General features: G+C 43.4%; 1 protein-coding gene across 1 annotated transcript in view; it reads left to right on the top strand.

Annotated features, from left to right (window-relative positions):
* Positions 1-25,140, top strand: part of LOC144682737 (microtubule-associated tumor suppressor candidate 2-like) — a 563,465-nt gene that overhangs the window by 248,191 nt on the left and 290,134 nt on the right. The window contains exon 5 of the mRNA XM_078545375.1: positions 4,239-4,283. Within this exon, the coding sequence (XP_078401501.1) occupies positions 4,239-4,283 (45 nt within the window). The remainder of the gene's footprint in view (positions 1-4,238; positions 4,284-25,140) is intronic.

Raw genomic sequence — 25,140 nt, 5'->3', positions numbered from 1 at the left:
GGGATCGGGAAACCTGGAGTCAGGACCTGCCCACCATTTTCAAATGGCTCTTGAGTCATCTTGGCTCAGTGAAAATAGATCCCATAGTGTCTGCAAAGTGTTCTGCATGTAGTTGATGGCATCTTGCACCCCGGGCAAGGCTGTGATCCTAGCAAAACTGGATGTCCGCCTTGCCTATTCCCCTTTGGCAAGAGAGTCATAGAGATCTTCAGCACAGAAAAAGGCACTTCGGCCCATTGAGTCTGTGCTGGTCAAACAAGTATTCTAATCCCATTTTCCAGCACTAGGCCCATAGCCTTGTATGCCATGGCATCGCAAGTGCACATCCAAATACTTCTTAAATGTTATGAGGATTTCTGCCTGTACCACCCTTTCAGGCAGTGAGTTCCAGATTCCCATCACCCTCTGGGTGAAAGAATTCTTCCTCACATCCCCCCTAAATCTCCTGCCCCTTACCTTAAATCTATGCCCCCTGGTTATTGATCCCTCCACCAAGGGGAAAAGTTCCTTCCTGTCTACCCTATCTATGCCCCTCATAATTTTATACACCTCAATCATGTCCCCCCCTCAATCTCCTCTGCTCCAGGGAAAATAACCTCAGTCTATCCAATCTCTCCTCATAACTAAAACTCTCCAGCCCAGGCAACATCCTGGTAAATCTCCTCTGCACTATCTCTAGTGCAATCACATCCTTCCCAGAACTGCACGGAATACTCTAGCTGTGGCCTAACCAGCATTTATACAGTTCCAGCATAACCTTATATTCTATGCCTCGGCTAATAAAGGCAAGTATACCATATGCCTTCTTAACCACCTTATCTACCTGTCCTGCTACCTTAAGGGATTGGTGAACATGCACACTAAGGTCCCTCTGATCCTCGGTACTTCCCAGAGTCCTACCATTCATCGTGTATTCCCGTGCCTTGTTTGTCCTGCCCAAGTGCATCACCTCACACTTATCCGGATTAAATTCCATTTGTCACTGATCAGCCTATTTGACCAGCCCATCTAATCCTCCTGTAATCTGCTATCCTCCTCATTATTTACCACCCCACCAATTTTCGTGTCATCCGCGAACTTACTGATCAACCCTCCTCCTACATTCAAGTCTAAATCGATTATATATACCACAAACAGCAGGGGACACAACACCTACCCCTGTGGAACCCCACTGGACATAGGCATTCAGTCACAAAAACACTCCTTGACCATCACCCTCTGCTTCCTGCCACTCAGCCAATTCTGGATCCAATTTGCCAAATTGCCTTGGATCCCATGGGTTCTTACTTTCGTTATCAGTCTCCCATGAGGGACCTTATCAAAAGCTTTGCTGAAGTTCAAGTAGGCTATGTCAAATGCATTGCCCTCATCTACACACCTGGTCACCTCTTTGAAAAATTCAATCAAATTGGTCAGATATGACCTCCCCTTAACAAAACCATGCTGACTGTCCTTGATTAATCCCTGCCTCACCAAGTGTAGATTAATTCTGTCCTTCAGAACTACTTCCAATAGTTTCCCCACTGCTGAGGTTAGACTGACTGGCCTGTAGTTCCCTGGTTTATCCCTTCCTCCCTTCTTGAATAACGGTACCGCATTGGCTGTCCTCCAGTCCTCTGGCACCTCTCCTGTGGCCAGAGAGGTATTGAAAATTATTGCCAGCACCCCTGTTATCTTCTCCCTTGCCTCACGCAACAGCTTGGGATACATCTCGTCCAGGCCTGGAGATTTATCTACTTTTAAGCCTGCCAGACCACTTAGTACCTCCTCCCTTTTTATGCTAATTAAAAAAATTATATCACAGTCCTTCTGCCTGATTTCCATACCCATCCATACCTCTCACTTGTGAACACTGGCACAAAGTATTCATGTAGAACCCTACCTACGTCTTCTGGCTCCACACACAAAATACCACTATGGTCCTTAATGGGCCTTACTCTTTCCCTAGTTATCCTCTTACTCATACTTGTAAAATAACTTTGGATTTTCCTTTATTTTACCTGCCAATGTTTTTTCATGCCCCCTTTTTGCTCTCCTAGTTTCCTTTTTAAGTTCCCCTGTACACATTCTATACTCCTCTAGGGCTTCCGCTGTTTTGAACCCTCGGTATCTGCCATAAGCCTCCCTTTTTCTCTTTATCCAATCCTGTATATCCCTCGACCTCCAGGGTTCCCTGGATTTGTCGGTCCCACCCTTTATCTTTACTGGAATATGTTAGCCCTGCACTCTCCCTATTTCCTTCTTGAATGAGTCCCACTGCTCTGACGCAGATTTACCTAAAAGTAGCTGCTCCCAGTCCACTCTGGCCAAATGAGGAGAGAATGAAGTGTATTTAGCTACAAATGGGTAGAGAGCCGCACTGACCTCCCTTACGCAAGAATGGACAGTAAATTGTGAGATATTGAAGGAACCAGACCCATAAGAGTTCATAGCCACAGTCATCATCACAGTCACTGGCAATGTGTTCCGTGCCCTGCTCCGATGCTGTAGTTTTGGCTGTGACAGGTGGCAGATTTCAGTGAGGAGGGCTTTACTGAAGCGCAGACATCTCATATATGGTTCCTCACTGAGGTTTAGGTAGGAGAACTGCTCCCTAAAGCCCCTGGGTGTATGTGGCCTCTTGCTGAGAGTTGTCCTCCCCCTCTGCCTCACTTTTCTAGTTGCTTGTTGTGATCTGCATGACCTTTGTTCATCCTCCAAGTCATGCTGTATTCCAAGGGGAATGCCTACGAGTGCACCCATGTCTGGGAGCAACTGGTTTGTGCAGAAGCCTTGAATACAGCAGGAACTTGATAGGCACCTGCCACACTGCTCCCTGTAGAAATGTTCAACTTCAAACAACTATAGAAAGCACCAAACATTTCTAGAATCAACGCAACAGCCAGAAGAAATCAACCAGCAACTAACCTGAAAGTAGTTGATGATCCCCTTTAAATAGTGCTGGTGTAGGTGTCCTTTCTGCTGTTGAACACAAGTTCAGCTGTGCGATGTTAAGTGAGGGTGTAAGCTGGAAAATAACTGGTCGTCAAAATCACATTGATGTCTTGATCTATCTGTTCTGCACACTTCCTGACGTTTACTATGCTTTTGAACCAGTGCTGTCACCAATATGGCATACGGCGCTATTCACTCCCCCACAAGCATCTATGAGTGCCACACAGAACTTTAAAGATACTCATAACACCCAAAAGATAGCCACAAACAAGCCCAATTTCTTGCCCTATCAAACTCCTCATAATTTTAAAGACGTTTTTCATTCTTCTCTTCCAGGGAAAAGAAATCCAACTTGCTTAATTATTCCTCATTATTGCATCCTTCAGTTCTGATAACATCCTGATAAACATTCTCCAGTGCTTCAATTTTTTTTGTAGTATGGAGACCAGAACTGCACAAGGCACTTCAGTTGTGGTCTAACCAAGTTTTAATAAAAAATTAACATTACCTCTCTAATTCCTTGGGATATCCACAATTTATGTCAGCCAGTTTGTCTAGTGTTTCTGTTCCTTTTGTCTTAATTATTGAAATATTCCTCTTGATTTCTTCCACTTTATTATTTCTTCTTTATTAGTCCCTTCAGTGAAAATGAAGACTTGAAAGTTGACTCTCCCTTTCCCCCTGCCCACCCCCCCCCCCCACCCAACAACTGAACTTCAGTTAAAGTGGCAGAAGAGGAAGGGGGTAAACTTATCCACTCTATTTACGCCCATATCTGATCAACTGCAATTGCAGGTGGCATGAACACTTGTCCCGAGGCAGTGCAGTCTTCTTTAACTATGTAGATAGGGCTCCAATGACATATTGAGACCTGATCTGTGATTTTAACCTGAATTGTAAGGAAGGCTGCCAGGGCAAAATCAGCTCCATTTTAAAGCTGCTTCTTGTCAACTTCCCAGCCATTTTGGTCATGATGTTGGCAAGCAGTAAGCAATTGAGGAGCGGTTGTTAATGTAGGTTGAACTTGCCTGTTGCTGGTCCCCATGGGCATTACACTCACTTTGCTGCATTCCTGCTCAAGAGTAAAGATTCTGGGCAAAGTATCTATCACTGCTATTTCAGTACCGCCTCTTGTTCATCCTTTAGCAGCCCTGTCTCTGTCTTAATTCTCCTTTTGTTAATTCTGTACTTAATGGAATATTTTACTTTCTTCTATGCTCTTTGATATTTTCATTTCATATATCTCTTTATTTTTCTTATTAGTCTCTACAATATTTTTTACTTTTTTTCCTTTCTTTTCCTAGTTGTCACTGTGCCTTCTCTCCTGAAGGATTTGGCTCTTTATTGGGGTAAGGTTCTATGGCACCAAGCAGCCTCTAGTTTCTAGGTGTAATGGCCATTACCAAGAGTTTGTTGTTAATATATGAGTCTTGGCACACTGTTAGCAGGTGGTTTGTCTATCGGGGAATTACAGTCAAGCTGTTCCTGCTGGTACACAATATCGTGGGACACACACTTGCATGCATACACAAAGATATGCACACACGGATAAACGGATACATACACAGAGATGCACACATCCCATACATATAAATGCACACAGATGCACCCACATACACAAAAATACACACACATAAATACATACACAGATACAGTTACACACACACGGACACACAAATACAGACACACAGAAATACACATAGATATGTACACACACAGACACACATGTTTAATTAGAGTAAATAGCAATGAGCTGAATGACCTTCTGTGCTATAGTTTTGATGAGTTTAATATGTTTCTATTGCTAAACTCAGCTAAACCAGCATAAACTGGAGGACTGAACCTAGAAACTTTCTGCTTGGTATGGATGAGAATGGACTAACTTGCTAAACTAACAGGGGCCTATTATCAAATAAAAACAGAAAATGCTAGAAATACTCAGCACATCTGGCAGCATCTGTGGAGAGAGAAGCTGAGTTAATGGGTGGAATATTACCAATACTAAAAGGGATGATGGTGAATGGTAAAGGCAAAAGGATGATGGAAATAGGACAAGAAAGAAAAGATGTGTTTAGAGGAGGTTTAAGCAGAAATTCATCACCAACAGCTGCCAATGAGACAAAAATAGAGATTATGATTCGAAATGGTGAATTCAGTGTTCAGAAGGCTGTAACTTGCTGTATTGAAAGATGCAAGGTGCTGTTCCTCAAGCTTATTTTAAGCTTCATTGGAAAAGTATAGGTGGCTGAGGACAGTGGTCAGAGTGGGAGTGGAGCAGTGAATTAAACTGAGAGGCCACTGGAAGCTGGAGGGTCACCCTTGCGAACTGAACGGTCATCCAGCCTGCATTTGATCTCCCCGATGTGGAGCAGACTGCATCATGAGCAGTGAATGCAGTATACTAAATTGAAAGAACTACAAGTAAAATTGATGTGTGACCCGGAAGGTGTATTTGGAGTCTTGGACAGTAAGAAGGTAGGAGGTAAAAGAAGGTGTTTTGCAATACCTGTGCACAGATATAGACATCGAGCTTCCACTTCTCATTTAATCCTCCGCTCCACTCTCACTCTAACCACTCTGTCCTTGGCCTCCTACACTGTTCCAATGAAGCTCAATGTAAGCTCAAACGGCAACACGTCATCTTTTGAATAGGTGTTTTACAGCCTTTTGGATCCAACATTGAGTTCAACAATTTCAGTTCATAACCTCAATCATTTCTGTTGGATGGCAGCTGTTGGTGATGATTCTGCTTTCCAATTTACACCTCCTCTAGACATATTTTTTGTTTCTTTATTTGTCCCATTACCACCTCTTCTTGCATTTCACAATCATCCCTTTTGGCATTTAATCTCTCCTGTTTTTCAACCCTATCATGGACTTACCTATTTATTCTTTCCTCCCCTCCCCCCTTTCCCTGCAGGTTCATTTTGAATTTCCAGCATCCGCAGTACTTGCTGTTGTATGGGTCTAATGTCTCTGTTTCTAAACCTGGTTGGCAAGATGATATTGTGCTGTCTCCTGTGAGCTGCCACAGCTGCTTGGCATTGCTAATCTAGGGGCATAACACTGGCTGCTGATTAAATAGTGCAGAGTCACCATTTGCGCATAACTATATTTTCATTACAATTCTATCTACAGGTCACCACCATCCAAAGAGTCTTTGATTATGATAATGTGGCTTTCCCTCTTTTTCCTTTCAGGATTCTGAACTGTGTGTATTTTGCAGGCTTTTGAATGCTCTAGCTGTTCATAACAGCAACAACTTGCATTTATATAGCACTTCTATAATAACAACACAGTTTCAGCCTTTCTGCATTTTCTGATTGGTCAGTGGTTTGATTTGGTGGTGGAGCCTGGTGCATGCGCCTCATTTACTGGTCACCAGCCCTTGCTGCTCCCTGGCTTTCAACACTCCCCAGCCTTGGTTCTGGGCACCTGATGACAATTGGTGGGGCAGTAGGGGGAAGTAACAGGAGAGGGTGGGGTGGGCAGGATAGCCCAAGGTGGGGAGATGGGAGGTGTGGAATGAGGGATGGAATAGTAAAAGAAGAGGGAAGGCTTTAGTAATGGGGCTGACATGAGAGGGATGAAAGAATGGGGGATGGAATGGCATGGCATGAGAGGGATGGCATGGGAAGGATAGAATGGCATGGGATGGGGATTTAAAGAAGTACCGTTGCAATAAAGATGATAATTTCACCGCAAATGTTTTATGGACCTCTGCTAGTTTATCACAATAAAACATCCCAAAGTCCTTCTTCATAGGAGTGTGATAAAGCAATATCTGACACCCAAGGTAATATTAGGGCATATGACCAAAAACTTGGTCAAAGAGGCTTAACCTGTCCTTGCTGGTGTTTATGCTTCATTCAAGCCTCCTCCCATCTTTTCTCATCTAAATCTAATTGAAATTAAAAATAAAATTAAAACCTTGACCGCTTAAGAAGCCAAAATTAGAAGAGTGCAGATACTGCAGAGGTTTGTGGGGCTGCAGGAGAATACAGAGATAGGGAGGGGCTAGGTCATGGAGGAATTTGAAAACAAGGATGAGAATTTTAAAATCAAGACATTGCTTGAATGGGACTTGATGAAAATTAGGACACAGGCAACTGTGTTTTGGATGTCTTCAAGTGATTGGAACGGAGACCGAAGACAGATATTTAATGGGAGGAAATTTCTGCTTATCCAATACTGGATGATGTACATGCAGTCTGATAATTTAGTGACACCTTGCAAATCGCTTGCCTACATAAAACAGTGACTGCCCTTCAAAAATGGCAGCAACATACTTTGACACATCCTGAGAACAGGAAATAATATAAATTCTCATTATTTCTTTAACATTGACTGGGTATGGTATCAGAGAAGGTAAGCTAATTAGCTCTGATTGTTTGTTAATATGCTAAGCCTACTGATCAGCACCATCAGATGGTTCAGGTTGTATTGTGTGAAGCAGTACGCGCTGGCTAAGTGATGTCAGAGAGCGGATATTCATATGGATTTAGTGCCATTTCCAACAGTTCCTGTGCTGAGGTAATTAAAGCACAAGGTGATAGCTGAGGATTCATTTACTCAGATCTCACATATTCATATTTTATTATGGCCATTTTTTCATATTGTATATTTTATGGTAGTATCGATTGTACAATTAGTATGGATCCGCTGTGTTGAGAGCCAACATTAATAAAAGATAATAGGTTTCACTTTTGCGTATTAATCTATAGATAAAAATGTTAACTACAGCCTTACAAAATAAATCCATTCCTTCAGTTTCTTCTTCTTGACCATTAGAACATCAAGGCACTGTTGTGAAGAGATTATCGGATGTTTTCTTGTAGTTTAAAGAGCAAAACAAAGAAAATTATATTCCTTTTCCAAATGGAGAAAAATTCAAAATTATAATTGTATTAAATTTCCATCTGATTACTTAGATGTGGAGAGGTAAGGGTCTACTCTAAAGGTAATAGGATTGTGGGTTGAGTCAACCAAATGGAGGGTAGGGTCACTGATCCAAGTGCTTTAGTCTGAATGTAAATTATTTATGCTTCAATGGGACAAATTACTGCTGTTTGTGATTTGTAGTGAAGTTATAAATGTGTGAGCAAATAATGCATTTACTATTTAGCTATAGTTAATAAACAGCAGAAATATTCCTCCAAAAATATCTGTAGCCACATCTTTTGCGGTCATCATTAGCAATTGTAAAATACGTTGACACACAATAAATTGGCTGAGCTTTCTCTGATTTAGACTACTTTCAAACAGATTCTTTTAACATTCTCGCTCCTTTCAAACTATTGAATATGTGGCAAAGACTTAAACGTACCATAATGAAAAGCAGAAGATCAGAGAATATGAGCATTGCTGAAGGCAAGTATCATACTTTAGAGGACTATGGGGAGTCAGCCTTTGAAGACACTAATATTGTAATACATGATTTAAAGGCTTATGTAAATTGGAAGCATAAATGAAAGAAACATGGACATATTGCTTTGTGACTACCCTTTCTTGCTCATTACATTTCATGTCAAGTGTTATGTTGAACCCTGGAGCAATTTTCAAGACACTGGGTGCGACAGTGTGAATTCTGACTGGTGCTACATTAGATGTAAATTGTAGATTCTGCCTTGAAAAAACATAACAGATATACATTATAATCAAGAAAATAAAACACCAAGTGACATTGTCTGCTTAATGCATAAGTCTGTTGTTTTGTACATTACAAAATCCTGTTATTTACCTTGCTTACACCACAGTGAAACTTTAAAGTCTAGATGTCATTTGGCGTTCTGTCCAGCTGACAGACAGAAAACAGATGCCTGAGCTTCCAAATTAGTAGGCAGCGTCTGCATATTCCAACCCGAAAGTGTGCTGCTTGCCATGTTGGTAAAGTTTCTCTCTCTTCTGTTGCTGTGTGTTTGCTGATAGTTATGTGCAGCCTCCTCCTTGTAAAGGAGAAGGCAGAAACCTGAGCATTAGGAGGCACCCAAGTGAACAGCCTTTTTGCATCTGATGTGAAAGGATGAGCAGATAGCATGTAATAAGTTCTAGACTTCATATACTGCATTATTGAGTGAAAGGAACCTTATCTCTGTGGCAGCCACCAAGTTAGAGCTGCAACTTCACATATTTAGGAGATTGAAGCAGTAAGAGGCAGAGTCTATGGTTTGCAGGCTGCTTTGCAGATGTCACAGTGTACCTAATATCTGTTGAGAGCTAGTTGCATGTATAGTAGAACCATCCGCTTGCTTTTAGTGAGCACCTGTCATTGTCCCTTACCTTGGTCCTCTTCCTTCATCTAGAGAACTTCTTTCTGATATGTTCTTGTGAGCAATATGCTGCAGAGATCAGCATTCACCCAACTGGGCACCTCCTGCTCTGATTTTTGTACGCTGTTTGTATTTGGGCAAATTCCTTTTTGCACATTCTTCAGGGCCACACTTCCTCCAATAAAAGTTTTAGGGTCTTTTTGCTGAAAGGAGCAGTTCAGGGAGCTGCTCTAGCCATTCTGTTCTATCAGTCAGCTTCCAAAAAAAAAAATCCCACCTTCCTGTAAGAGTGCAGCAGGGCTTTAAGAACCACTGCACCCCCAATTTCCCACTTGTAAATTCACAGAACTCGCCCTGCATATGGGAGAACCACATATTAATGAATTAAATATGGCAGATTAATTAAATAATTTTTATTAATCAACCCTGTGGGAATTAGTGGGAGTCAGTGTGCCACTCAATTAGCGTAGGTGCACCTTATAATGCTGAAAGTGTGGCTTAAATGCAGAATTATTCTTAAGGTCCCAAGTTGCTCTCAATATCCTTTCCAGTGGGGGCGGAGGGGGGAGGGTGCGGGGTTTGTCAGCATTCAAGTTAGCAACGTTTTCAGAAACTTAAACAGACGTTTATTTTAAGGGTCACTGAAATAGCACAGCTCCTTTTAAATTAAAGGATTATTTTTAGAACATTAACAGATAACATGGGGGATAAAAAAGAGAAAGCTACAAGCTGATTTGACAGGAACTTCAGATACAGTAATGACATAAAGTGTAAGAACACAGCTTGAACAGTTTAAAAGGTCAAATAACCATGAGATTATCATAATAAAGCTCTCCTAATGTTCCCTTTTTAACCTGTTCCTATCTTTTGAAGACATTCCTTTTCCATTTTCTCTCCCCACGTCTCTCTGGATTGTGCACCATTACAGCAGCTAGGAGAACAGGCTGGCCAACTGCTGTAAGTTTACTCGGTGCCAGTTTTGAGTTGGCTGGAATGAAATTTAGTAGAACAGCCCTCGATAACTCACCATCTAGTCTTTTACTTTATGTGGGAAATTTCCTACACTCCACTTCATGCTTCATGCTGACAGCACAGCTTGCAACAGGAATTTGCAATATATGGATTTGTGGTTTGCAATACGTGACCTGTAAACACTGTGTGTTAAAAGGTCAATATGTTGCACCTTGCATAATTATTTTCCATAGTATCTTAATCCCTCATTTATAAAAAATTATTATTTGTAACTTAATTCTGTTGAGAGTGAGAATTGACTATAACATGAATGTGTGTCAGCATGAGATTAGATGCTTCCCCGTGTATTGCGACGTTCTTACTGCAGTAATAAATTATCATTCAAGGTATCACTGGTTTGGAATTTAAAGGCACTGAGGGCCTTGTGTATATTATAAATTATCAACCAACACACTGCATGTATTTAATTATTTCCATGCAATTAAATCCTTGCTACAAACCTTTCTAGACTGGGATGGTAAGAAATTAGTATTTATGAGTGTATGAACATATGTCAGAAATTTGTCTCAATCATTGAAATAGTCTTCAGAGCCATGATAGTTCCTTCACTTTTCTGAACCTTTGAGAATTCTTTTTTTTTGGCACCATTGAAATGAACATCAGCTCTAAGATATATTCTTAGAACATGTTCTGAGATTTCTGAATTTTAGTTCAAGGATTTGGAATAAGAGAGTATGCTTTTCAAAATCACAGGATCCCTCTAGTTGCACATTTGGAATGGACATGTATGCCCAGGGCACTTGCACGCATCATCTACCTACATAAATTCAATGTTATGTATGTGCACAGCATGCATGGAGCTTATTACATATTCTGTTTGTTTGGATGCAATTTTGGCCTCCATTTAGACCTGTCGACAAACTGGAGAATGTCCTGATTTTACAGACTGTTAAAAGTGAAATTCTGCTTACATTTCGTATTGGGTTCAATGGGGCAATTTTTAAGTAGCAATCAGAATTGGTGTGAAGTGGCTCTGTCTGCCTGTTCTTGCTGGTGCTTGGCTCAAGCCATTTTAAGGTCTAATCCTCATTAAGGTGCTGTTGGTAAGCTATGGATGCACTGCTACAGCTCACTAGTTCTAGGAGTAAGAAAATCATCTGGCTCCTATGCTGTATCAGCTGGCAGGTTAGGCTGGTTGTTCAAAGAATTGAAACGTTCCTGGGCCATATTAAAGCAGCCTCCAGTGTCCCTTTAAGGACCACTGGTTAAGCTGTTTAATGTCGGATTCAGCTGAATGGAGTATGCTTGGTGCCATACCTCAGTTTGCCTATTTAAGCATCCTAATTTGCACCCGGCCTTTGTCTCATTGAGGCTGTCGAGTTACCTCCTGCCTCTCAGATTTTCAATTGCTGGTCACCCATTTTTCAGGCAAGAAACGGGTGGCTGACAGCTGACATTCAATCCCATTTTGTCTTATTCTGAGCCACACAACATACCGGGCATTAAAAGGTTTTGTTATAAGTGAGGAATTTTGAGAAGTGATCAGTAAGCACAGTTTAGATCTGAATGACTCCACAGCTAAGTCATTTATTGTGCCTGTTAAAAATTAACAAATCTATGATCTCATTTTCAATTTGAAATATTTGGCCCTGAAAATGTGCCGGCCATTGAGTACAATCCTGACTGATGTGTCTGGTCTCAATCTTCAGCGTTAGTTTCCAGAGGATTATATCTGAGGTTGAAGCTGTATTCACCCCAAATGTTATCCTCTGCCCAAGAGGCCTTGGGGCTGAGACAGAGGCTTCATACACCGGGATTTCTCATTTCCCAAGCCTAAGTGTAGAGATTGATACGCCCAGTGGACCTGACCTCCTGTAGCATACATTGGACCCCGCCTGAACTACTGGGGACGTGTCAAGGGCAGAAGACAACTTGGATCTTGGAATAAGACAAAGTAAATGTTTCTTGTTATCAGCCCCCTTCAAATTGTTTCTTCGGGATACTTATCCCAGGTGGCAGTAGACACTTTGGCATTTTGCAACCTGTGTGAATTTGCACATGCCCATGACAGACTCCTAGTGGCCCAGGCACTCATCAGGTACATGGCAAATAGGCGCTTTTCCACTCCACATTGTTGGATGAGGTCAGCACTGGCATGGACTGGTGGGCATGATCTTGGCATAATTGCTGGGGCAAATTGTGTCCGCAAGCAACTTTGGGCCTCCGTAACTGGGATCTGGAATCAGATTTCAGATGTGGAAATTTGGGTGCAGAGCTGATATGCAAACTGAGGCGTGGAAATATGGAAGTAACTTGTAGTTCCCCTGCTTTCTAAGCAACTTTCTCCCTTTCTTCTCTTAGGTTATGGTCCTGTAGGACTCAGTTGCCCTCCCCTACCATGCCCAAGTGTCCAGTGTTTATAAGAAAACACTGACAATGAGTGTTAGCTGACCATTTGTCAATGGCAGGCAGCATAGTGGAACTTAATATCCATGTACGCTCACTTCAAGCAGTAATAATTGTTAGATAGCGACCAGGGCAGAAACTTTGGCTGATTTTCCCCTCTCCAGTCTTTGAGAGCAGAGCCAAGCTTAACGCTGCCGAGTCAAGATCAGCTAATTTAGCACATACTATAACCTACTAAGTGTGAGCTTTTGCTCAGTGGTAGCATGCTGCTTCTAAGTCAGTTTCGGCTGTACCTGCTTTACATATGGGCCCATATTGTGGCTTGTGTCTGTGCATTTCTTCCGGATCAGAAGTAGGCCGCCCACCACATTGGAATGAATTTGTCTGTAAGCTGCCATGGCACACATCGATATATTAAAAGGTCTTATTGTATTATTTAAATAAGGGTCCTGGGCATGCTGTTGGACACCTATGTAAAATCAGTCTGTCCCTGCGGTGCCTGACTCACAACATGATCAGAATCTTATGGCATTAACAAGCAGCAAGGACCCTTTAACAGCATTATTTAAAAGGCTCATCTGCTCCATACAGGTTAGTTGTTTGTCCATTACCTTGATAGTAGACTACTGGTAGTTTCTTTGCATTTCTGCATTTTACAACTGATTTGCAATTTCTGTGAACAATCTTTTGTTAGTGCTGACTGCTCTTATCTGTCTTCACAGCAGTTTTACTGCAGTCATGGGTTGGTCTGGTAGATCTGCCTTTGGGGCCTGGAGGATGGGGGCTAGCAGCCAAGATGAGAGGAAACAAGATGACAGCAAAGAGCAGAGGCAGCAGGGAGAAGAGGATGGAGGAAGAACTGCACAGGGGAACATACTTGCATCAGCTCATTGAGAACATTTCTTCCACCATAACTTCACTGAGTGTCAAGCAGCTTCACCAATGAGTTAGCTACCAAGCTATATGGGCTCCTGCAGCCATCTTGAACCAGGGCATAGACAGAACTGTCTGTAGTTGTTGATGTCACTGTGGCTCTTAGCTTTAATGAAACAGTGTTGTTCCAGGCTTCAGAATGTGTCATCAACATCATTCCCCAATTCATCGCTGTATCAGAATGGTGACTGTGGCTCTCTAGACCAGCTGTAACAGCTACTTCCCTTTTCTAATGAGCAGAGCGAAGTAGAACAATAAAACATCAAACTTAGCCTAGATTGTAGGCTTCCCCAGGGTGCAAAGTGAGACATTGCTTTGCACGCTCCCCAACATCATCCTGGCATTTTTCTGAATGGAAAAGGATTCCATCCCTCAATGCCTAACTTGTTTGTGACCACAGGTGAAGGAGTGCATTTTACATGAATTGTAAGGGGTATGCCTCAATCATCAGTATGCAGTCTACAACACAGCATAATGCAGGCTACTGCAAATGGGACTTGGTGCTATGCTCTGCATGCCACTGCCTTCATGATCTTTTTTCCATGAATTGGAAACAGAGCATTCCTCTTATAATGTACATCGTGCCAAAGCTGCCCAATGACCTTGTCATCAGATCAGGGTGCCATTATATGAGCAGCCCTCTTTGCTGGTGTGCTAATAGGTTGCATTGTGTTTTTAACTACTGCCACGATAACATGCTCCTTGGCATTGCCAATGATCTGCTGGCAAAAATAACTTCTTACAAGAACTCAAGGATATTTGGCAGCAAGTCACAGACTTGCATACTTTTCACTCAGGCTTTCCTGTTTCCTCCATAGGGTCTCTAAAGCCCCAAGATGCATAAGCACCCTTAAGCAGCCATAGGCCTCTAAGGATTGCAGCAACATCACACTTGCTCATGCTGCCATGACTGTGCCCAATAGGAGGCCTCAACATCCACTGGTGTGTCGCTAGTGCAACAACCTGGTATTCTAGTTAGTCCAGATAGGAAACCAGAGTGCAGAGAAGTCATGTCGGGCATGCTGCTATTTCAGTGTGACCCATACACACAACTACTTTTGATAACACTACCAGAAAATTTCCCCACTGTCTTTTGGTTACTGTAAGTTTATGTGAAAAGAACCTATACTGATCATTTCCCATCATGGTAAGAAAGAAATCAGAAGATAGCATGGAGCTATTCAAAAGTTTCAAAATAAAGGGTCTCTCATTTAAAACAGAGGTGAGGAGGAATTTTGTCTATCAGAGGGTCACTGATCTTTGGAATTCTCTACCCCAGAGAGAGTGGAGGCTGGGTCATTGGCTATATTCAAGGCTGAGATAGACAGGTTTTGGATCTACAAGGATATCAAAGGTTATTATTACTATTTAAGAAGGGAGGGAGAGGAAGAATGGAGAACTACAGACCTGGTAGTTTGACGTCAATAGTAGGGAAAATGTTAGAATCTATTGTAAAGGATATGATAACTGGACACTTAGAAAATAATGGTAAAATTGGGCAGAGTCAGCATGGATTTATGAAAGGGAAATCATGTTTGACAAACCTGTTGGAGTATTTTGAGGATGTTACTTGTAGCATAGATAAAGGAGAACCAGTGGATGTGGTGTTTTTGGATTTTCAGAAGGCTTTTGATATAGTCCCACACATGGGGCAGGATTTTACCATCGGCGAGCGGGGGAGGGGCCTGCTTGCCGATACATAAAATGACACGGGATGACGTCGGGTGGAACTCCCGACATCATCCCGCCCCATTTAAATTTTCAGGAAGGCGGGGCCGCAGCAAAATCAGCTGCGCGCCCGCCGACCTGTCAGTGGCCAATTGAGGCCATTGACAGGATCAATTAAGCAGTTAAAGGACCTGCCGGTCCAACCTTAAGGTTGGCGGCAGGCCAGGAGCCCCGGAGGCAACTAGAAAAAACATGAAACCTCATCCACGGGCAGGATGAAGTTTCATGTAGAGTTTTAAAAATTTTAATAAAGTTGTTATGGAAATTATGAACATGTCCCAACTCATGTGACATTGTTACATGAGGGAACATGTAAGGAAATTTTTTTTTTCTATTTTTAATATTGTTGAAAGTAGAGCCAATCTCCCTGAGACAGCACTTAGCCTCAGGGAGATGAGTGTGCTCTTTCGTGTGCATGCGCGAAAGAGCGCACTCTTGATTTTAGGGATTCCCCCCCGCCCGCACAGGGAGTGCATAGCGCTTCCCTGCGGATGTCACGCTGGGCGGGCCTTAATTGGCCCGCCCACGTAAAATGGCGCTGCGCCTCCGATCGGGGGCATTGATCGGAAGCGCGCCCATACGTGCCAGCCCATCAGCTTCCCCCCCAACGGGGGAAAAATTCTGCCCAAGAGGTTAGTAAACAAAATTCGAGCGCATGGGGTTGGGGGTAATATACTGGTGTTGAATGAGAATTAGTTAATAGATAGAAAGCAGAGAGTAGGAATAAACGGATCATTCTCAGGATGGCAGGCTGTGACTAGTGAAATATCGCAAAGATCAATGCTAGGGCCACAGCTGTTCACAATCTATAGGAACAATTTGGATGTGGGGACCAATTGTAATATTTCCAAATTTGTTGATGATACAAAACTAGGTGGGAATGTAAGATGTGAGGAGGATGTAACGGGGCTTCAAGTGGACTTGGACAGGCTAAGTGAATGGACAAGAATATGGCAGATGAAATGCAATGAGATTAACTGTGAAGTTATCCACTTTGGTAGAAAAAAACAGAAAGACAGAATATTTCTTAAATGGTGAGAGGCTGGGAAGAGTTGGTGTCCAAAGGGAGCTGGGTGTCCTTGTTCATGAGTCACTAAAAGCTAGCATGCAGGTGCAACAATTAATAAGGAAGGCAAATGGTGTGTTGGCCTTCATTGCAAGGGGATTTGAGTGTAGGAGTAAAGATGCCTTGCTTCAGTTGTATCGAGCTTTGGTGAGACCTGGAGTATTGTGTGCGATTTTGGTCTCCTTATCTAAGGAAGGATATACTTGCCACAGAGGTCGTGCAACAGAGGTTCACCAGACTAATCCTTGGGATGGTGGGATTGCTTTATGAGGAGAGATTGAGGAGACTGGGTCTGTATTCTCTCGAGTTTCAAAGAATAAGAGGTGATCTCATTGAAGCTTACCAAATTCTTACAGGGTGTGACAAGGTGATTGTAGATGAGATGTTTCCCTAGCTAAAGAGCCTAAAACCAGGGGACATAATCTCAGGTTAAGGGATAGGCCATTTAAGACTGAGATGAGGAGGAATTTCTTCACTCAGAGGGTGGTGAATTTTTGGAATTCTCTATCCTAGAGGGCTGTGGAAGGTCAATCATTGAGCATGTTCAAGACTAAGACTAATGGCATCAAGGGATATGGAGATAGCGCAGGAAAGTGGCATTGAGGTAGATGATCAGTCATGATCTAATTGAATGGCGGAGTAGGCTTGATGGGCTGAAGGGCTGAATAGCCTACTCCTGATCCTAACGCCTATATTCTCATGTTTATGTTTTTATTGCAATCTTGAGTGTCAACTTTAATCTAATACAGTGGTTGCTATTGCTGTGCATAAAAATATCAGAAAAAACAGGATGATAAAAGCCCATTTGATCCATTGAAACTCATCCCCCAGGACCTTATTCTCCCATAAGAACATCCAACTATATTTTGAAGAACCTTTGTGTTTAGGCCTTTACTATTCACCCTGGTAGAAGACTTTAGATGCGTATTATACTTCGAGAAATGAAATTCTCTGATAGCTTATTTAAATTTGCCTTTTAAAGGAGAAAACCTTTAAACCCTGGCAACAAAGAGAGACAACTTTTTTTATTCATTCGTGGGATGTGGGCGTCGCTGGCCAGGCCAGCATTTATTACCCATCCCTAGTTGCCCTAGTTCAGAGGGCATTTAAGAGTCAACCTTGAATCCAGTTTTCTTGTCACAAACAGTTAGTTTGTAGTCTAAATTCAGCAGTGCTCAAAAACAGACGAGGTGCTCACAACACACCATTCATGCACCTCTGTTGACTGTAATGCAGGCAGCATGCCAACTTTGTGCTGCCTGTTTATTCTGGTGATTTCAGTGTCCAGCAGCACTAACTGTGCTGCTGAGTGGCTGGATGCTTAAGTAAGAGGCTAATATCCTGAGCATCTAACACCAGTTAAAGCTACCCTGCACTGCTTAAAGCTGTAGCCTGGATCTCTTTTCTGGTGCATTGTGGCTAAAGCAGGTTATGCAGAGACCAATCTGACCTGGAAACAGTGAAGAATGGCGCAACATTGGAAAAGAGCAGACTGCAAGGTTTTCTGATGCTGCACTGGAGGCCTTAGTGGAGGATGCAGAAAGCAGTAGAGATGTTCTGTATCCACAGAGCACCAGGAGGACTTCCAGAAACACACTCAGAAGGTAATTGGAGCAGATAAGCGAGAGAGCAATGCTAGGAGTCAAACTTTAAGGACCTGGAGGTGGTGCTGCAAGAAGTTCAATAACCTCAAATTAGTCATCAAGATCAGTGAATGTTTCTTCAAATACCGCATTCTACAAACTGCACCAGTAACCTCAGCCACTATTCAAATCACCGCACCCCTACAACTCACCCATCAACAATCTTTATCGATCATGCTTCATGCCGATATCAATGAACTGCTGAGGTGGGTAGAAAACTGGCAAATGTAATTCAACCTAGGGATGTGAGAGATAATTCATTTGGGGAGAATAAACAAGGGAAAGGAATACATGATAAATAGTAAGGTACTTAAAAGTGTAGAAGAACAGAGGGACCTTGGAATGCACGTCCTTAGATCCCTGAAGAGAGGACAGGTAGATAATATGGCAAGCTGGGTATTTCTCTTTATTTGCTGAGGCTATAGAGCATAGAGCAGGAAGAACTGTATAAAACATTATTAGACCACAGCCAGATTACTTCATACAGTACTTTTCTGGTCTCTGTATTACAGGATGTTTGTGATCGCACTAGAGAGGGTACAGAGGAGATTTATGAGAATGTTGTCAGGAATGGAGAATTTTATCTGAGGAAAGATTGGATAGTCTGGGGTTATTTTCTTTGAAGCAGAGGAGGCTGATGGAAGATTTACTTGAGGTGTGTAAAATCATGAGGGTCCTAGATAGAGTGAAGAGGAAGGAGCTAATTTCCTAAAGAGAAAGGTCATTTAACCAAGGGCACAGATTTAAAGTAATTGGTAGAAGGATTAACAGAGAATCATAGAATAGGTACAGAACAGAAGGAGGCCATTCAGCCTGTCGTGGCAGTGCTGGCTCTCTGAAGGAGCAATTCATCTAGAGCTACTCTTTGGCCTTCTCTGTGTTGCCCTGCACATTCATAATTTGTAGCTAATAATTCAATTCTCTCTTGAATGCCTCGATTGAATCTTCCTCCACCACAGAATCACAGAATCACGCAGTGCAGAAGAGGCCCTTCGGCCCATTAAGTCTGCACCAACGCGTGAGAAACACCTGACCTACCTACCTAATCCCATTTACCAGCACTTGGCCCATAGCCTTGAATGTTATGACATGCCAAGTGCTCATCCAGGTACTTTTTAAAGGATGTGAGGCAACCCGTCTCCACCACCCTCCCAGGCAGTGCATTCCAGACCGTCACCACCCTCTGGGTAAAAAAGTTTTTCCTCACATCCCCCCTAAACCTCCTGCCCCTCACCTTGAACTTATGTCCACACTCTCAGGCAGTGAATTCCAGATCCTAACCATTCTCTGTATGAAAAAGTTTTTCCTCATGTCGCCACTGCTTCTTTTGCCAATTAACTTAAATCTGTTAGACAGAGTTAAGATTTTAAGTTAAGTTTTGCCCAGAGGATGGTGGGGTTGTGGAACTCACTACCCAAAAGGGTGGTAGAAGCAGAAATCCTCATCACATTTAAAAACACTGGGATATGCACTTGAAGTATCATTACCTACAACAGACCAAAAGCTTGAAATTGGGATTAGGTGAGTTACCATTTTTTTGGCAGGAACAGACATTAAATGGCCTCTTTTTGTGCTGTATATATTTCTATGATTCTATGATGACTCTCATTCTTTTGCTTCACCGCACCCTCACATATTAAGCACATCTGAACGCCTCACATTCACATCTCATGGCTTGCACACTGACAGCTATTCAATCATGACAGCACATCAGCCAAATTAATTGCACAGCTATCACTTGCAAGGCAAGGAGGCACACAACTAGAAGCAGCGGGAGCTAACCAAAGTGGGATATTAAGGGACAATAGCACAGTGGTAATATTCCTAGCCTACTGGTCCAGAGGTCTGTACTAATGCTCCAGACACATGGGGCAGAATTTTACAATCCCCCGCCAGCGGGTTCACAGGCAGGGGTGGCCCATAAAATTTTGCGAGTGACCTTCCTGTCGCCTACCCATTCGCCCCTGATTTTATTGGGGCATGGCCTAGGGCGGCCCACCCACCCTCGCATCAATTGAGGCCTTAAATGGCAAATTAATGCCTATTCAAGGGCCGCTTCCAATCCAGCACGATTTTCAGGCCAGCAGGAAGAGGTCATGGTCGCGGGGAAGCCCGGCAGGTTGGCAGGTTAGCATGCTTGAGCTTCGGGTGGAAGTGGGTGGGGGTGCCTCCCTCACAGGCCCCTTTTCTTGATTATGGGCCCCCACCTCCCTGGGTGCCTTCTTCCCACCTTTGGAACCCAACACCACCCCCCACCCCCCTCAATCATGATCCAGGGCCTCTTGGCCTGGCCCCTCCAAGATACCCCGCAATGCTCACTTTCCATCCAGATCCTGGCTCTTCTTCACTAGGACTGGGTGTAGTTTCAGTGGTACCCATTGCTCCTGATGGTGCTGCTGGGACTAGAGAGCTGCTGGCCAATCAGATTGGCTCGAGCAGCTCTATGAGGCAGGACCCTCTCTCCAGATGGGTGCAGAAGGCCCGCCCCCAGCCAATAAATGCTTCACTGAATGTTATGGGGCAGCTGTCGGGAGTGAGGGTGCATTCACTGCTGACTTTCTCAGTGGCAGAGCAAGAAGCCTGCCATCCGAAAAATCCTGCCCAAGAGTTTAAACCTCACCTGTGCACCTGGGGGAATTTAACTTCAGTTATTTAATAAATCATATAATAGCCTCAATAATAATGATCAGGAAACTACCAGATTGTCATTAAAATCCAGCTGACTCTCTAATGTCCTTTAAGGAAGGAAATCTGCTGTCCTTAACCAGTCAGGCCTACATGTGACTCTAGACCCACGGCAATGTGATTGACTCTTAATTGCCCTCTACAATGGCTTGAAAAGCCACTTTGTTTTAAGATTATTTAAGGATGGACAATAAATGCTGGCCTTGCCTGTGATACATCCCAAGAATTAATAAAAAATAGTGCCCCTCCATTTCTAAAGCACCACGAAGGAGAAAGTGCTGGCTATTGCTGGAGGCTGTGTCCAGTGAGCGGGGAAGGCTATTGGGGATCTTGAAAACATTAAAGAAAACTATATCCTTACACCTAATCCACCTTCTCACATCCTAACTCCCCCTCATCACACCCTCTCCCCTGATTTACAAGGTGCAGATGCTCTAAGCATGCACCTTGTGTTCCTGGCCTCCCCACACCACAACCTTACCCTTGTACCTTTCCCTTTTCAGATACCCAAGAACTGCAACCTGATCAGGAGGTGGAAGAACAGCAAAAAGACAGTGATGATGGAGGCACATCACTGTGTTTAATTTAGAGGATAGCGTAGAATAGGGATCAGCAGGTGGTGAGTCCTGCCCCGCAGGCAGAGCAGGGAGCAGGGGTAGAGAGGTGCCAGCTTGCCGGAGGGCGAGGTCATACACGCATACTGCTGCATGGGATTTAGATGAGCACTTTGATGGGGTAGTGTACAGAAGTAATACACAAGGCAATGCTCGACACATTGGCAGACCTGTCAGACAGCTTGTGGCCAATGCCAAGGAACATGGAGGAGCCATGCTGGCACCAACTTGTCACAGAACTTTGTGCAGATCTTTCCAGGATGGAAGTGGTGGCCAACTCTGTTCATACACATGTAGACTCAACCATGATGCCGATTTTGATGGCTGATGTCTCTCCATTGCAGCACAAGAGCAGCACAATCCAACTTCTGAGTGCTGCAGTGGAAGCTCAGGATGCTGCCATCATAGCTGTAGATTACAGTGTGTAAAAGGGCTTGGAGGATGTCACAGCAGTCCAGAAATCTGTCTCCCAACAGATTACTAGGACTACTGAGGTGTCACCCTGTGGAAGTTGCATTGCCTCTGTGGAGTACAAACCTGTTTTCCTCCCTCAGGCTGACAACATTCATCCTCCTATCTCTGCCACTCTGTCAGTGCCCTTGCTGCTGCCCATCAGCCAGCCTGCGCAGACAGCTGCCACTCCTACCGAGAGGGTGCAGTCCGCAGCTTGGCAATCTAGGGCCAGAGCTGCCAGAGGTCATTCTCCAAGGCCATCTGCAGTCTCTTCCAGTGAAAGTCAGCAGCCTTCCACCAGCCATGCTGCAGCTATTGAGTATCAGTATGTGGGAGCACTAGGACAGGCACATGGAAGACAGGTTTGGAATGTTTATTTTGTGTTGGCTTTTATTTTTGCATTGTGATCAAATAAATGCTGTGCTGATCAGTGACAGAGGAAAGTTAAGACGTGGGACTGTTTTTGAATGGGAAATTGGGGTTGTGGATACTGGTATCGCACTCTGATGAGTTCTTCACAGACAGTGCGTGCAGAACAGGGCTGTCTATGTTTCCTCCTCTTTCGCTTCTTTCTTTTTATGCTCCTGCTCCTCAAATGCTTGTCATATAGCTGGTGGCTAACATTGTTCCCTCATGGTGGTGAGGTTTTGCAGCATGAAGCAGACCATCACAAAATCTTGACACCTCTTCTGCCGAATACTACAGGGCCAGTAGTGGAAGCATTGTTTCAAGAAGCCAGTGATCTTCTCCAGCACATTTTGTGTGGCAGCATGGCTTTCATTGTATGTATGCTGCATGTGTGTGCCTGGGGTAAGCTCTGGAGTATTCAGCTACATGGTCAGCGGATAGTCCTTGATGTCCAGTAGTCTCCTGCTGAGAACTCTTCTCCCTCCTCCTTCTCCCTGTTTCGCCATCTTGCCTTACTCTGTGTGACCGCTATTCATTCTCCGGGGCAAAATGCCTTCCAAGGAGAATGCCTATTAATGAACATGAGGCTGGAATCAAGTGATTTGTGCAAAAGCCTTGCAAACAGCAAAATCTTCTTCTGGACCTGCTACACCACTCCCTGCAGACTTTTGCAACTTTAAATAACTCTAGAAAGCACAAGACACTTATAGAATAATTGCAATAACCAAAAGAAATCAGCCAGCAAATAACCTGTATAGAGTTGACGACCCCTTTAAATAATACTTGCTGTTGAATGCATGTTCAACTTGTGAGGTGAAGAGAGGGCATTGAGCTTCAAAATGGCAGCCCTGTCATCAATTTAGCATTGCATGTTGATTGACATCATGATTTGCTTATTCTGCAGACTTCCAGTGACTTTTCGCTGTGTATGTGCACTAACACTCTCACTAATATGGTGCTCAGCAAGACTCACTTAAAAGTGTGTGCCTGCCCTCCTGGCATCAGTTTGGGGGTTAAAAGGCATTTATTGTGCCCTTTAAACAGATGCAGATGACCATGCCTAATATGTCTTTGATGAGAAATTGATTGTAAATCTTGTTATTCTGTCTGTACTGATTAAATTCAAGACAGATGATCAGCCCAATGTGTTTGGTGATGCACACCCTGTATTCTTTTGGAATGATTTAGGCAATTTTTAATGTAAAGAATATTTAAAATATTTCTGAAAAGAGAGACACATTGCCAAAGCTTTTCGTCTTGCACTGATCAGGACAAACACAAGAATGCCAAATTTCAAACAATCATAACAATTTATACTACAAGAGAAAACAGTGCTGAGGTAGGCAGGTTGACTCTAATTGGCTGAGGCGTTGTCATGGAGAAAGCAACAGGGAAGATAGACTCCCCAGCCTCCTAGGTGTTTCAAAAAAGGTGCAAAGCTTGAACGTATTCCTTTTGTTTGCGGAGAACGGGCCCTTGCGTATGAATGTATGTTACTCCTAGCAAGCATATATGAGCCATGTTACAAGCTTGACTGATTATCATAAATTGGTTGTTAGTGTAGCTATGAGTGTGCTCAGGATTGTTCAGCAAGTGCTGCCCAATCGTGGAATCACACCTGACAGTAGCTGGTTGAGTACTGTCTGTATTTTGCTTATTATGAACAACCAAAGGAACATGCTGTTTGATTTGATGAGCCAATGACTGGGGCGCACTACTTGCGTACCTGGCATCACACCAACATTAAAATTCATACATGATGCTACTGAATTATGTGGTAGACAGAACACCTTTTTGGATTGGCAGCAGCATCCTGTTAGTGGAAAATATCATTCGCATAGCCACTGTGTAGTAGCGGCATGAAACGGCTTCCTTAACTTGTTCACATTTTTGAGATACTTGGCTGTTCAGGGCAGCTGGGAGATGACATTATTAATGATGAAGCTTTTTGAAAGACCCACATTTTGGCAGAAACAGATAATTGATCCTGGAGGGGATTGAATACTTTAAAAAAGATGCTTGCAGATTCCACTAGGAACTGGAGATAAAGAAAACCTACCAGTTCATGCTTTACCATGTGTTCAATTTATTATTAAAAGCAAATTCATAATTACAACATCTTTGAGATTGTGACCATGCTGCATCATCCCTTCCTGTTCTTTTTGACTTCTCTGCTGAATTAGTACAATTGGCAACAGCATATTGCTTCAGTATCACTCGTTTCCCAGCTCTGTGGGTTGACCCTCAAAAGTCTAGCAAGTGCACCTCCAGAATTGGCTTCTCTTCACTCCTCCACAGTGTCACCTTTGCAAACCCTCTAGGAACTATGCCTGGCTGCCTCTTTATCTTCACCAAAATTCTAATGCTGTAGTGACACCATCCACAGGTACAGTGCCAACTTCTAGATGTTAACTAATGACACCCAGCTCTTTATCTCCACCACCTCTCTCAACTCCTCAACTGCTTCCATACTATTAGTGAGCTTGGCTGACATTCAATCCTAATGAGTCATGACATCTTCAAGATCAACATTGGAAGGCCAAAACTATTGTTTCAGCATCTGCCACAAACTCTGCTACCTTGCCATTGTTCTTATCCTCTTTACCAGTCACTGAGTGGAATTTAATGCTCTCCCTGAGGCAAGTTTGGTGGTGGGACAGACATTTAATTGGATGGGAGGGTGGTGAGTGGGGACCCTGCTGCCTTCCCATCTCTGCCCCAGTTAAGTCAATTAATGCCCACTTAAGGGCCTCATCTCATCAATACTGGTATTCACCCACTGGTGGGCAGGGCAGTCACTATGTGGGGAGCCCAAAGAGCAACCCTGCAGTCCCTTGTTCAAAGGCACTCAGTGCCTGATCAAGGGACAAAGCATGGAGAAGGGGCTGCTGCTGGAGCCGTGCTCCTGCCCTTGCTGCTGAACACCCTCCTCCCCTTCCCCACAACCCTGCCCTGTGGTCTGGGTTCCTTGTTGATCCTGGGCCCTGGGTGGGGTACATCACTGGCAGCAGTCACCGCCTCCCCGATGG

The sequence above is a fragment of the Cetorhinus maximus genome, chromosome 7 (assembly GCF_964194155.1).
Source record: "Cetorhinus maximus chromosome 7, sCetMax3.hap1.1, whole genome shotgun sequence".
Lineage (NCBI taxonomy): Eukaryota > Metazoa > Chordata > Chondrichthyes > Lamniformes > Cetorhinidae > Cetorhinus > Cetorhinus maximus.
This window is presented reverse-complemented; position numbering and strand designations above follow the sequence as displayed.